Below are 12,423 nucleotides of genomic sequence, written 5' to 3'. Positions count from 1 at the left end.
CAGCTATTTAAAAACGGAGGAAGGAGTACGTACGGAGTACTTGTATATACATCTGGCAGGACCTTCGGCCTGTTGTATATTCGATTGGTCAGATCCAACACGATCCGCGCCTTGGTGGACTGTGAACAAAACTACACTACCGTACGTGCGGCGGCTGGCCAGTTTGCAGTATTTGACCATGCATGCAGATCGTCTCAGCTGATGGTTTAATAAAGTCAATAAAGTTTAAACCCGCGATCTCTTGTTATTAGCTTATACCACGTGCACTAGCTACCGCGGTTTGCCTGCCCACAAGCCTATATAATCCCCACTATAGTCTATAGGCAAAGCACCTAGTCGGCACGAAAACAAAGCTGATCAGCTCAGCTGCCTAAGGAGCACACGTACTGGCCATTGCCTCCAGTTCCAGTATGGCTGCGGTAGTCACTCGCCGGGCCAATGCCCGTGTGGAGGCCCTGGACGCCGACGCCGAGAGCGGAGTGCACGGCCGCACAACGGCTGACTCGCCGGTGGCCAAGCGGGTCATCGACGCCAAGGACGACGTGTGGGTCGCCGCCGACGAGGGAGGAGACATGTACTCCGGGACCGACGCCAGCCGGCCGATCTTGTTCCGGACCATGAAGGTCAAGGGCAGCATCCTTCATCCTTACAGGTCCATATATCCATCTCGTTACTACATATATTGGTTTTACAATATGGATATGGACACGCCCAAAACGTACAACAAGCTAGTGGTTTTACAGTGGCTTTCATGTATGTTTTGCGACAACAGGTTCTTCATTCTCGTGCGGTTGGTGGCCATCGTGGCCTTCTTCGCGTGGCGGATCGAGCACCGGAACCGGGACGGCGTGTGGCTCTGGGCCACGTCCATGGTGGCCGACGTCTGGTTCGGCTTCTCCTGGCTCCTCAACCAGCTCCCAAAACTCAACCCTGTCAAACGCGTCCCGGACCTCGCCGCACTCGCCGACTCCTCCTCCGGCTCCGACGACAACCTCCCGGGCATCGACATCTTCGTCACCACCGTCGACCCCGTGGACGAGCCCATCCTCTACACCGTCAACACCATCCTCTCCATCCTGGCCACCGACTACCCCGTCGACAAGTACGCCTGCTACCTCTCCGACGACGGCGCCACGCTGGTGCACTACGAGGCCATGCTCGAGGTCGCCAACTTCGCCGTTCTCTGGGTCCCGTTCTGCCGGAAGCACTGCGTCGAGCCCAGGGCACCCGAGAGCTATTTCGGGATGAAGACGCAGCCGTATATTGGGGGTATGGCTGGGGAATTCATGAAGGATCATAGGAGAGTGAGAAGGGAATATGATGAGTTCAAGGTGAGGATTGACTCCCTTTCTAGCACCATTCGACAACGATCCGATGCGTACAATAACTCGGGCAACAAAGGACCTGGTCTTGTACGTGCGACTTGGATGGCTGACGGGACGCCGTGGCCCGGCACATGGATTGAGCAAGCTGAGAACCACCGAAAGGGACAGCACGCTGGGATTGTTCAGGTACAAGTTAACGTTGCACCTTGCATGAATCTACGTTGCACCTTTCAGTCGTTACTCAACTTCAAATTATTAGTCTTGCTAGATCTCAGTCGTTGGATGTGAATGTCATGGCTTAACCGGGGGGGGGGGGGGGGGGGGGGGGGGGCGGGGGGCGGGAATGCAACAAATTGAAGAGAGGGAACCATGAAAAAGCTGACAGGAAACCAACATGCATTTTGTACGTTTTGACAGGTCATACTAAACCATCCAAGCCGTAAACCACAATTGGGATCACCAGCCAGCAAAGACAGTCCAATCGACTTCAGCAACGTCGACACGAGGATCCCCATGCTCGTCTACATGTCCCGGGAGAAGCGCCCCGGCTACAACCACCAAAAGAAGGCCGGCGCCATGAACGTGATGCTCCGCGTCTCCGCGTTGCTCTCCAACGCGCCATTCGTCGTCAACTTCGACTGCGACCACTACATCAACAACAACCAGGCTCTCCGTGCCCCGATGTGCTTCATGCTCGACCCGCGCGATGGACAGAACACGGCCTTCGTCCAGTTCCCGCAGCGCTTCGACGACGTGGACCCAACGGACCGCTACGCCAACCACAACCGCGTCTTCTTCGACGGCACCATGCTCTCCCTCAACGGCCTCCAGGGCCCCTCCTACCTCGGCACGGGCACCATGTTCCGCCGTGTCGCGCTCTACGGTATGGAGCCGCCACGCTGGAGAGCCGACAGCATCAAGCTCGCAGGCAAGTCACACGACTTCGGTACCTCGACGTCGCTGATAAACTCGATGCCGGATGGCGCCATCCAAGAGCGGTCTATCACACCGGTGGTTGTCGACGAGCCACTCGCCAACGAGCTGGCCGTCCTGATGACGTGTGCTTACGAGGACGGGACCTCGTGGGGCCGAGATGTCGGATGGGTGTACAACATCGCGACGGAGGACGTGGTGACCGGGTTCCGCATGCACAGGCAAGGGTGGCGCTCCATGTACTGCTCCATGGAGCCCGCCGCGTTCCGTGGCACAGCCCCAATCAACCTCACGGAGCGCCTCTTACAGGTGCTCCGCTGGTCGGGGGGATCCCTGGAGATGTTCTTCTCCCACAGCAACGCGCTCCTCGCGGGCCGCCGGCTCCACCCTCTGCAGCGGGTGGCCTACCTCAACATGTCCACCTACCCGATCGTGACGGTGTTCATCTTTGCGTACAACCTCTTCCCGGTCATGTGGCTCGTCTCGGAGCAATTCTACATCCAGAGGCCCTTCGGAACCTACATCGTGTACCTCGCCGCGGTGATCTCCATCATCCACGTCATCGGCATGTTCGAGGTGAAGTGGGCCGGGATCACGTTGTTGGACTGGTGCCGCAACGAGCAGTTCTACATGATCGGGGCCACGGGCGTGTACCCGACGGCGGTGCTGTACATGGCGATGAAGCTGGTGACCGGGAAGGGGATATACTTCCGGCTCACGTCCAAGCAGTCAGACGCATGCTCCGACGACAAGTTCGCGGACCTTTACACTGTCAGGTGGGTCCCATTGCTGATCCCGACCATCGTCGTGCTTGTGGTGAACGTCGCGGCGGTCGGGACGGCGGTGGGCAAGGCGGTGGCGTGGGGGGTTTTCACGGACCAGGCGCAGCACGCGATGCTCGGGATGGTGTTCAACGTGTGGATCCTCGTGCTCCTCTACCCGTTCGCGCTTGGGATCATGGGGCGGTGGGGCAAGAGGCCCGCCCTGCTGTTCGTCATGCTGGTCATGGCCATTGGCGCCGTGGCGCTCCTGTATATCATGCTCCATGGAGCACGGTACCCATCAGAATTGTCAGAAGTTGCGGCTTCTCTTGGTAAAGCATCGCTGACCGGGCCATCTGGGTAGACGGCCGGAGAGAGAGAGAGACACAGCTCATTTTTTTACAACGACGTACGATCGCTGGGACTCGGTCCGATTATTTGTGTGTTTTATTTACTCATGTCTCTGTAACATGAGAATTTAGTCGCTGTACATGCATCAACTACTCCTGTACCCTGCTCGATTATAAGACCATTTCTTTTGCCATGGACTTCTTGTATTTTCCCGGTTTGAGGCGTTGAAATGAATTTTCTCAAGATTTTTTTTTTACTTACAGACGAATAATTAGATGGATTTTGCGGCCTCTCCTGCAGTCCAGCCCAATTAGCTCGCTGGATTGCTCATTGAATTGAACCGCAGAAAGGCCACTTAGTAAACGGCGCAATAGGTCTGGACTGCAGTCCAGCGGTTCAATTCAATGTGGCATAGATAGCAAACGGAGAAAGGCCTCTCCTGCAGTCAGACCCGCAGAAAGTTTGTCGTGCACGGTTCGGCTAAATGTGGCTAGATAGCAAACGGAGAAGGCCGGCCTACAACGAAAGTCTCGTCCGGATGGCCCCAGCAGCCCAGCTATGCATGGCACCCTGCAGGCTGGCCTCGTGGACGTCCCATGTACCTGAGCGGCCACTTAGTATTCGTAAAGGTTGACTTAAAAAAAAACTTGACATTTCCGGCGTGGAAAAAAGAAAAACAGAAAAGAGAAGAATCAAAGAAGAAAACTTATTCTTGACCCTAAGCCAAGAGACGACTAAAAGTTCAGTTAAGAGTCAGACATTTTTGCCCTTGTACATCGTCACATTTAACGTAATAAATCATCTAGATTTAGTTTAAACATATAACCCCATATAGTTATTAATAAGTCGACTCTAGTGATATAGAGAGTCAAAATTGAGTCTACCATGTGGATGCCCTAGTTACTCAATCGGCATCTGCTAAAAGAGTAGGAGGCACTCAGTCCGGAGGAACGGGACAACAACAGAGGAGAAGGCCGGAGCACACAGTGGCGTAGGAACAAGCGACAGAGGGATAGAGCTGAGAGAGGATCGAGGAGAAGGAGCGGTTGGTGGTGGGAGCTAGGAGGGGAGGATGGCAGAGGAATGGACGTCTGCCGGCGGCGGCGGCTAACGGCGGAGTAGAAGGAGCGCACAACGGTGGAGGAATGGACAGCGGCCGGTGGCGAATGAGGAGATTGATGGGAAGGAAGGGAGGAGAAAGATGGGTAGCTGGGGAAGGAGAGCGAGCGTTGGGACATTTTGTATTTGCTGCTCCGTAGTTTTATTCTTTAATCGATGATGCACTTTCTTAGATGTATTCTGGAGAGAAAAATGTACGGAATACTCCCTTAAAAGTAAGCGTAAATTTCACAAAACCACACATTTCAGGACAATATTCGCACGCAACCCCCATTTTTGCTAATATGTCCGGAAAAGCATAGTTTTCCAGTCACAATGTAGCAACAAGCCTAAAATAACGAGTTTAGGCAACTTGACATTTTTCCTTACATACCGGACCAACTTGTCAGGTGACACGTCAGACGAACCTGACCCGACCCGATAGCTCAATAGGTCGTGCGCGACGTAGTCGCAGGAGCGGAGCATCGTGGTGACCTCGGCGAAGCAGACCAGGCCGTGGGCGGCCATGGAGGTGGCGTCCTTGGGTGCGCTCCAGTCGAGCTTGCGAAGCACTCTTCGACGCGAGTGGCGAGCGCGGCCACCTACCCCGCGCCTCCACCGCCTCCTTGACGAGCACGCAGCGGGCGCGTACACCGGATCGCCGAGGGAAAAGGAATCCGCCCGCAGGTGCAGCAAAGCGAGGAGCGAGAGCCGCGCCTCACCCACTGGCGACGACCCCCATGTCGACCGCTTCCTGCCTCCGCCCGCCGCTCCCCTGTTGAATAATTAGGTAATTTTGATGAATATTTAATTCAGAAAGACAGTGTGTAAAACATGTAACACATTATATTATGCAAACTAGACAAATTAAATAGCAACGCACAGCAATAAAACTCATCTAATTTCACGGCATGAATAATAGAACTATTAATCAAAATCAACAAGAAAGAGCAGATTACGTACGGTGCTATGCTCTTTTCTTGTGTTTGTTTGTTGAGGTCGGTGACGAGTCCGGTGGCGTCGATGTTCACGCCGGTAGCAGCTGCAACCTTGATTACCTCCTGAGCAGCGGCCAGTGCCTGCGCTTGCGCCTGTGCAGCGGCCAGTGCCTGCGCTTGCGCCTATGCAACAGCAGTTGCCTGGGCTTGGAGTTGGGCAGCCTGCTGCTGTGCTTGGAGTTGTGCAGCCTGCTGCTGCTGAGCTAGAGCGGCAGCCTGAGCCGCGGGATCTCCGAGGTCGTCGGCCATTGGTGATGAAGATGCCGACGAAACAGAGACGTGAAGAAGCGAGCAGTCGCGTGAGAACGCTCCCAAAAACCTTATCGACCGTCTCCCGGGCAGGATCTCGAAGGTCGGGGTTCCGGAGGCCTGCTCTCCCGGCGATCTGTGCACGCAGTCGACGGGATGGAGTAGCAGTTGGCAGCGAACAACGAGATTGGATCGTGGGCGTGACGGCTAGGGTTATCTCCTCTGCAGTCCGGAGGCCGGGGTAGTCTTATTATATAGGCACGCAGGCGGATTTCGGTTCGGTTTTGGAAACCAAAACCGACTCCCCAATTATCGGGATTTGTTACGCGTCCGCAACGGATTCCGACTGCCAAAAAGATAAGCACGACCCGGCACGGCTCGAACTCGGTCCACGAAACGCAGCGCGCGCGTCGTGACAAGGCGAGGCAAGCGCGTAGGGATTTCCCTTTGCTCACTTGCTCAAGAGGTGAGAACCAACATACCTTATATATTGGTCCAACTCCCCTAAACTAGCAATGTGGGACTATTTCCACTTCCTCATCCCACTGCATAAATGGGCTTTTAAGATTTTCCAGGAATTAATTTCAGATTGGGCCTTGGCCTAACTCCGCCGTGCGGCATCTTAGATTCCCTGCGCCGCCTCCACCGGCACAGTTGTACCCGTCGGGGCGATTGGGAGCCGCCACAGGAGCTTGCCGGGGTTGGGGTTGCGGCCGCCTCCGCCTCGCCCTTCGACGAGCTCTACGCGCGTGGAAGGCCCATCCACGGCTCCGACGACTCCACCAGTGACGACGAGGTCCATGCTCGTCCGGTGCCCACCGGTGAATAGATGTGGCGTCGGGTCACGCGGGCCAGGTGGGGAGCATCACCGCTTGATGGGCATCGGACGCGCGCGGGGGCTTGTGCACGCGGGACGGGTGGGTGGACGTCGCAGAAGTGCGGTCCCATGGTCTACCTGCTGGTTCAGCGCCGGCCGGAGGAAAGAAGATGAAATGGGAGTAGTTGCGGCATAACGGGCTACCGGGTCGGATTTGTCCGATGTGTCCTTTTACAGGTGGGACCGAATCGTAAGAAATACCGTCGGAAGGTCTAAACCCGTTGATTTGGGATTGTTGGTACATACTGACTGTAAAACTGTGATTTTTTGGACAGATTAACAAAAGTGGGGGAATCGAACTGTGGTTTTGTGAAATTTTCCAGAGTGCATCCATGTAGTTGCGACGTTTACCTAGCGTTTTCAATATAAAATCAAAACCCTTAAAATAAATACAGGCGGTTAATAAATCCAAACTCCGGCCAACCAAATGAATGTGGAAACGCACCGGAGAAGGATGCTTCAATCACGTCCAACAGCTGCAAGTCGTCGTGTGTCTGTCCAACCTCCGAAGCAAGAGGGACCAGCCACGGGCTGTGATGTGATGTGCCATCTGCTGCCACTCTAATCAAGACAAAGACCAGCCTTCTAAAATGGAAAAGTTCAAAGAAATACGCCTACTATACTCAGATAGGCCAGGAGTTAAGATCCACCGACCGACGGCGCACGCGGGGTCGATCGGGTCGAGATGCGGTGCAGATGCGCCATCTATTTCTAAGGATCAAGAGGCTTGCTACTATGCCTTCGTCAAGAGGGAAGAATAAGAAAGAAGATATATATATATATCAAGTCCAATCCGATTGATTAATCAACCAACGGCATGCGTACACGGTGCATGTGAGTGGGATAATCGAATGCTGGATCCAATTGCTGTGGACGTGGCATGTGGGAATTCAATGGTGGATGATCCATATTCTCCCCGCAAAAAAAATGGTGGATGATCCATATTCTCGCCGGAAAACATAACGTAATGATCGATCAATGCACGCCGACGATCCTGAGAAATATTTATATGTTGATCTTATCTGAGATGGCCCATAAAATTAATCTGCATTATCCTGCACGAGTTAAATAAGGGCTGAAGTAAATAGTGCATGTCCTGTATATGCGTCTTTCGGCCCAAAAACGTCTTTTGGTTGTGGCCTGTGCACCAGAGGAATAATCTAGTGCACGTTCTCTCTGCATGCCTTGCCAGGACGCAGGTCTACTTGCATTTATTGTTTGTCTATTTAGAACACACTGTACGACATATTCCAATCTAGCGGCGACCTGGGAAGATGTCATATCGACATCATAAATAATCTCGTGTCTTTTCTTCGTTTCTCTCTCTTCCACGTAAGATTTTTTTTTATGTGGCACCGTTAAGAAAAGGCTGACGTCACCGCATTGTACACGCCCTTAGGCCACTACCAGCGCTCGTTGTTTGGCTCGGTATCTTAGGAAAAAAATCTGACATGGCACAACAGTTATTGTGAAAATGGAAAGAATCGGTTCTTCCGTGGGCGACGATCTTTGGCACATACCCCAACACAGGCATTGATTTCGCTCGATCCCGTGCGGCCGCTGCGGCAATTCTTCTCTCGCCCCTTTCTCCCCCGATGCAACCCACCAAAGGTTGCTGCCATCCTGCCGTAGCTTGCCGCTGGCCAGTCTCATCACTCAGCAGTTCCCCCTTCCCACTGCAGCTTGCCGCCGGCCAGTCTCCTCCGCTCCCCCTCCCACTGCTGCTCCCCGTCGGCCCTCCTGCTCGGTTCGCCGTTTTCGTCCCGTCCATCTCCGTCGCCAGCACACTGCACACCCCATCCCCTTCCACCTCCGTCGCCGGCGCATCTTCGTCGCCTAATCCATGGGAATGGACCGCAGTAGGGAGAAGGCGCCCACGGCACTGCCGTTGCAACCTCAACACTTCAGTTCAGCCGATGAGCAGACGAGCAGTAGCTCCTCCACCAACAGATCTCTAAATCAATGGTAAGCACAATCTCCATGGTTGTGTGGTCTACAAGCAGCAGCTCTAATTAATCAGGGGTAATCATGGCAAATATGGACATCTGTTTATGCTGGTATGTGTACTTTATGAAGTACAACCACCACAGATCTGATAGTACACAAGTAAACAGCAGAAGAGCTCAATTTTGTTTTGCACCTTTTCTGCGTGAGTCCAATGAAGCTTATTTGCAGGTAACAGATCCATGCTTGCTGTGAAAATAGGTCTGTCAGTATTGTACTTGTATAGGTGACGAACATGGGTTCGGTATTGTAACAAACAGGATTACTCTTTCGATACTATTTGTTTTTTGCCCAAACTGAACTCAAAGGGGATTTCGTATGAACTACTTTGATACTATTCGTATGAACTACTTTGATACGTTGGTACATGTCACAAATAGCATGATTTATTTGTATGAAATATTGTATATGTTGGTTTATGTCACAAATAGGCCACAAAGTTGAGGTACAAGTACTAATCTCAAATCTAATTAATTGCAAGCTCACAAGAGACAACATCTAAGGGACAATGCATTGGAGATGTTGTCTTTTAGCATTTATTTTGAGCTAAGAGACACCCCTTAAGGGACGATGCATTGAGAGTGGCCTTAGAGGCACTCTCTCCGTTCACAGTTCATATTTAGTTTTAATTCTATCCTAAAGTAGAACGGTATCCAATTGTCGGCCGCAATTGCAGGAGAAACATCTTGACTCATACTAATAGGCTCGTTGGCCGTTTGTAAAGGCTGAAATCTTTTTTTTACTCAAGTGGAGCAAGCTTTCACGAAGGTTTTTACTCGTAATGGGTGGCAACTTGATCTTCTACTGCAGACACCTTAGCATTTTTCCTATTGATTGTAATAAGACACTTATAAATATTATTTTCTTTTGGTTTTGTTGGGCTGTGTGCATCTTGTTATGCAGAATCCAGATGCGAATTTTACTTGATGTATTTTCTTGATGCGACTTCAAAATTCAATAAATGTTCCCTTGACCGAAAATGTTATATGCCTCTCAAGTCGAGCAGGGGTGCTTCCTCTTCATTGCCGAGAAGAGGACGGTGGTATAATGTCCTCAGATGGCCGTCGGACTCTTTGTGCAGCCCCTGACAAACCATGGGTGGGTCTTGATCTTCTGTGTGATGACACCGTCAAAAGCCTCTTCTATGCCTCGACCAAGATCATCACCGGCAACGGCTGCTCGACCTCATTCTGGACCTTTGCCTGGCTTGACGGTCAGCAGCCTAGGGACATCACACCGAGTCTCTTATAAGTAATTGTATGTACAATATAAGAAAATATTCTCTGACGAATAACTTTGGAAAGAGTTTTCTCTGACGAATAACTTTGTATCGCTCTGTCTATAACCTAAGTTTGGAAGGAAATACGCATATTCAAAGTGGGCATATTAATTCCTGCTTCCTATAGCCTCTAATCTTCCACATATACACCTACCAATTAATCTCTCTATCAAATAATTGTGGAAGGAAAAAAGCAACAATAAGATATGTACATATCATGTAAGTAACAATATGTACAATATAAGAAAATATTCATGGCCATATAACTTCAGAAAGAATTAACTATTACGAATAACTTCGTAAAGACATCGCTATGATCCTGCTATCTATTTCCTAACATTGGAATGGAAGGCGAACTAATATGCATATACAAAGCGGACATATCAATTCCTGCTACCTATAGCCTCCAATATTCCTCATATATACCTACCAATCTCTATATATACGGGCCACATTATCACATCGATCAAGCTGCAAAGCATCTGCAAAACATAATCTTTTCTCAAAGAGTGATATTGTAGTTATAATCGATTGCCTACATGTGGAAGTGCATGAAGCGCGCACAAGCACTACTGCTTCTTATTCTTTTCTTATGCTTTGCTGCTATCCACGGGCAATGTAAGTGACACATAACACACCATATTTTGTTCTTGTATTCTTTCTTTCTGCCGAGTAATTTATTCCTTAGAGTGAATATAATTATATAGAGATCTGTGTGGTCATGTGTACACACATTAACAATATTTTTCTGTATAATTCTGTAGGCAGATACATAGAAGTCGGCGCCGGCGGAAAAAAGAACCATAAAACTGATGTTGCGTGCGGTTCTAGTAGCACTATCCCAATATGTGACACAACTAAATATAGATGCTATTGTTGTTCAGGTGATTGGAATTGCTATTTCACCATGGATGAGTGCAAATCCAGATGCTTCCCCTGATCCTCCTCATCCTCTGTGCTTTCATGAAACCGGGTTGTTACCGCGAGCTGGAAACAAGAGAAAATAAATATAAATTATTATGAATACCTCTGCAAGCATTTTAGGCAACCTTTCCCTCTTGTTTCGCTGTTGAGAACCTGTAAGTTTCGCAGCCATTGTGCCAAATAGTCAGGCCTCTGACTTAATTGGATTGATAGACTACCGGATCAATATTCTTTTCGGTAGCGCATTACCAAATAACTTCTCAGTTAAGCGTGTCTTAGTTAAGCGTGCTTGAATGGGAGCAATTTGGAAAAATGTGACCTCCCGCAGAGTGCGATGGAAAGACTAGTCTTGATATTTGGGGACAGTTTTGAGCCTAGAAAGCTGCTAGGAGTGACATCAAGATGTTAACAAAGTGCAAACAATTTTCACATGAGCTTAAAAAAACCTTGTATTCTTGTCTGCATGTTTCTCTTGCGATTCGGTGAGCTAGTTTGATATAGAACACTTGCAAGTGTTTCAGTTGTACTATTTCAGCCTGGAGTTGTTATATTGTCTTTTTTAGCAGACTCGCTGGTAAGGGCGAAAGTTCGATGTTTTCAAGAATATTCTATTTAGAAGTACTCCCTCCCTGATAGCATTGTTTGGTCATATTGGGCCTGACTCGCTCTGCCTACAGTGCTCTTCGGCGCATCGGCCTGTTCCTTCCACCGCTTCATTTGGTCGTATTGGGCTCCGCCTAAATGCCATTTCTTTGGCTGGCTCGCTATCCAGAACAGGCTTTGGACGTCCGACTGACTAGCGGCAAGGGATGGCCGTACCAGCCGCTTAATTTGCAAGTTTCGTGGGACCTGCCCGGAGACTGCTTTGCATCTCCTCTTCGACTGCCATTACTCCAAGCGCATCTGGCACAACATCTCCCTTTGGATTGACGCCCCCGCCCTGCTCCGTCCGGCCTCGACGGGTGAGGCCTCTATGGCCTCCAGGTGGAAGTCCCTCACATCCCCTCGGAACGGCCTCCGGAAGGACATTCGGACCATTCTCATGGTAGTGACCTGAGAAATTTGAAAAGAGCGCAATGCCAGGGTCTTCAATAACATGTCCACCACCCTCCCCCTCCCACTCCCCCTTGCTCATCCGGCGGATCAAGGGTGAGGGGCGCGTTTGGGGGCTTGCCGGAGCTAAGCATCTTGCAAGTCATTATGTCCTAAATTGTTTCTTTTTTTTTTCCTTTTGGCCTCCCAGCTCTGTTTGCCTCGTTTAAAAAAAAACCTAAATAGGATTTTCATTGTTTTGCATTGTTCTGGAGCTCCATCTCGTTAATTCGACTGGTAGCTTGTGATCAATTTCCCGTACGTAGGTCTAGCTAAGCGATAAAACAAAACGTATTTACTCTTCGCATACTTTGGTTTAGCGAGAATGGTCGTGTGAATCGGTTGATACAGATACCGAAAATACCCCTTTTGAAAATAAAAATAAGAAACTGCAAAAATGTTCAACTGGCTAGCCATCCTGAATTGAAGCTTTGCTGCATGCGGAACACGGTCAACAAGCAGGGCGGATGCCATCCCTGCAGGCCAGATGCCAAAAATAAACAGTAGCAGCAGCATTCCTTAATGGCGTGGC

The 12,423-nt window shown here is 50.4% G+C and overlaps 1 protein-coding gene across 1 annotated transcript; it reads left to right on the top strand.

The window, feature by feature from the left end:
- The first annotated feature begins 319 nt into the window (after window positions 1–319).
- On the top strand, window positions 320–3,567 carry LOC100844935 (mixed-linked glucan synthase 2). The gene is made up of 3 exons (XM_010238892.3): window positions 320–652; window positions 773–1,511; window positions 1,743–3,567. Exons 1-3 carry the CDS (start codon window positions 411–413, stop codon window positions 3,381–3,383), a joined length of 2,622 nt encoding a protein of 873 aa, XP_010237194.1. The 5' UTR covers window positions 320–410; the 3' UTR covers window positions 3,384–3,567.
- The last annotated feature ends 8,856 nt before the right edge of the window (window positions 3,568–12,423 follow it).

Source organism: Brachypodium distachyon, chromosome 1 (assembly GCF_000005505.3).
Source record: "Brachypodium distachyon strain Bd21 chromosome 1, Brachypodium_distachyon_v3.0, whole genome shotgun sequence".
Lineage (NCBI taxonomy): Eukaryota > Viridiplantae > Streptophyta > Magnoliopsida > Poales > Poaceae > Brachypodium > Brachypodium distachyon.
Note: the sequence above shows the minus strand (reverse complement) of the source record. Positions and strands in the feature narration are given on the sequence as shown.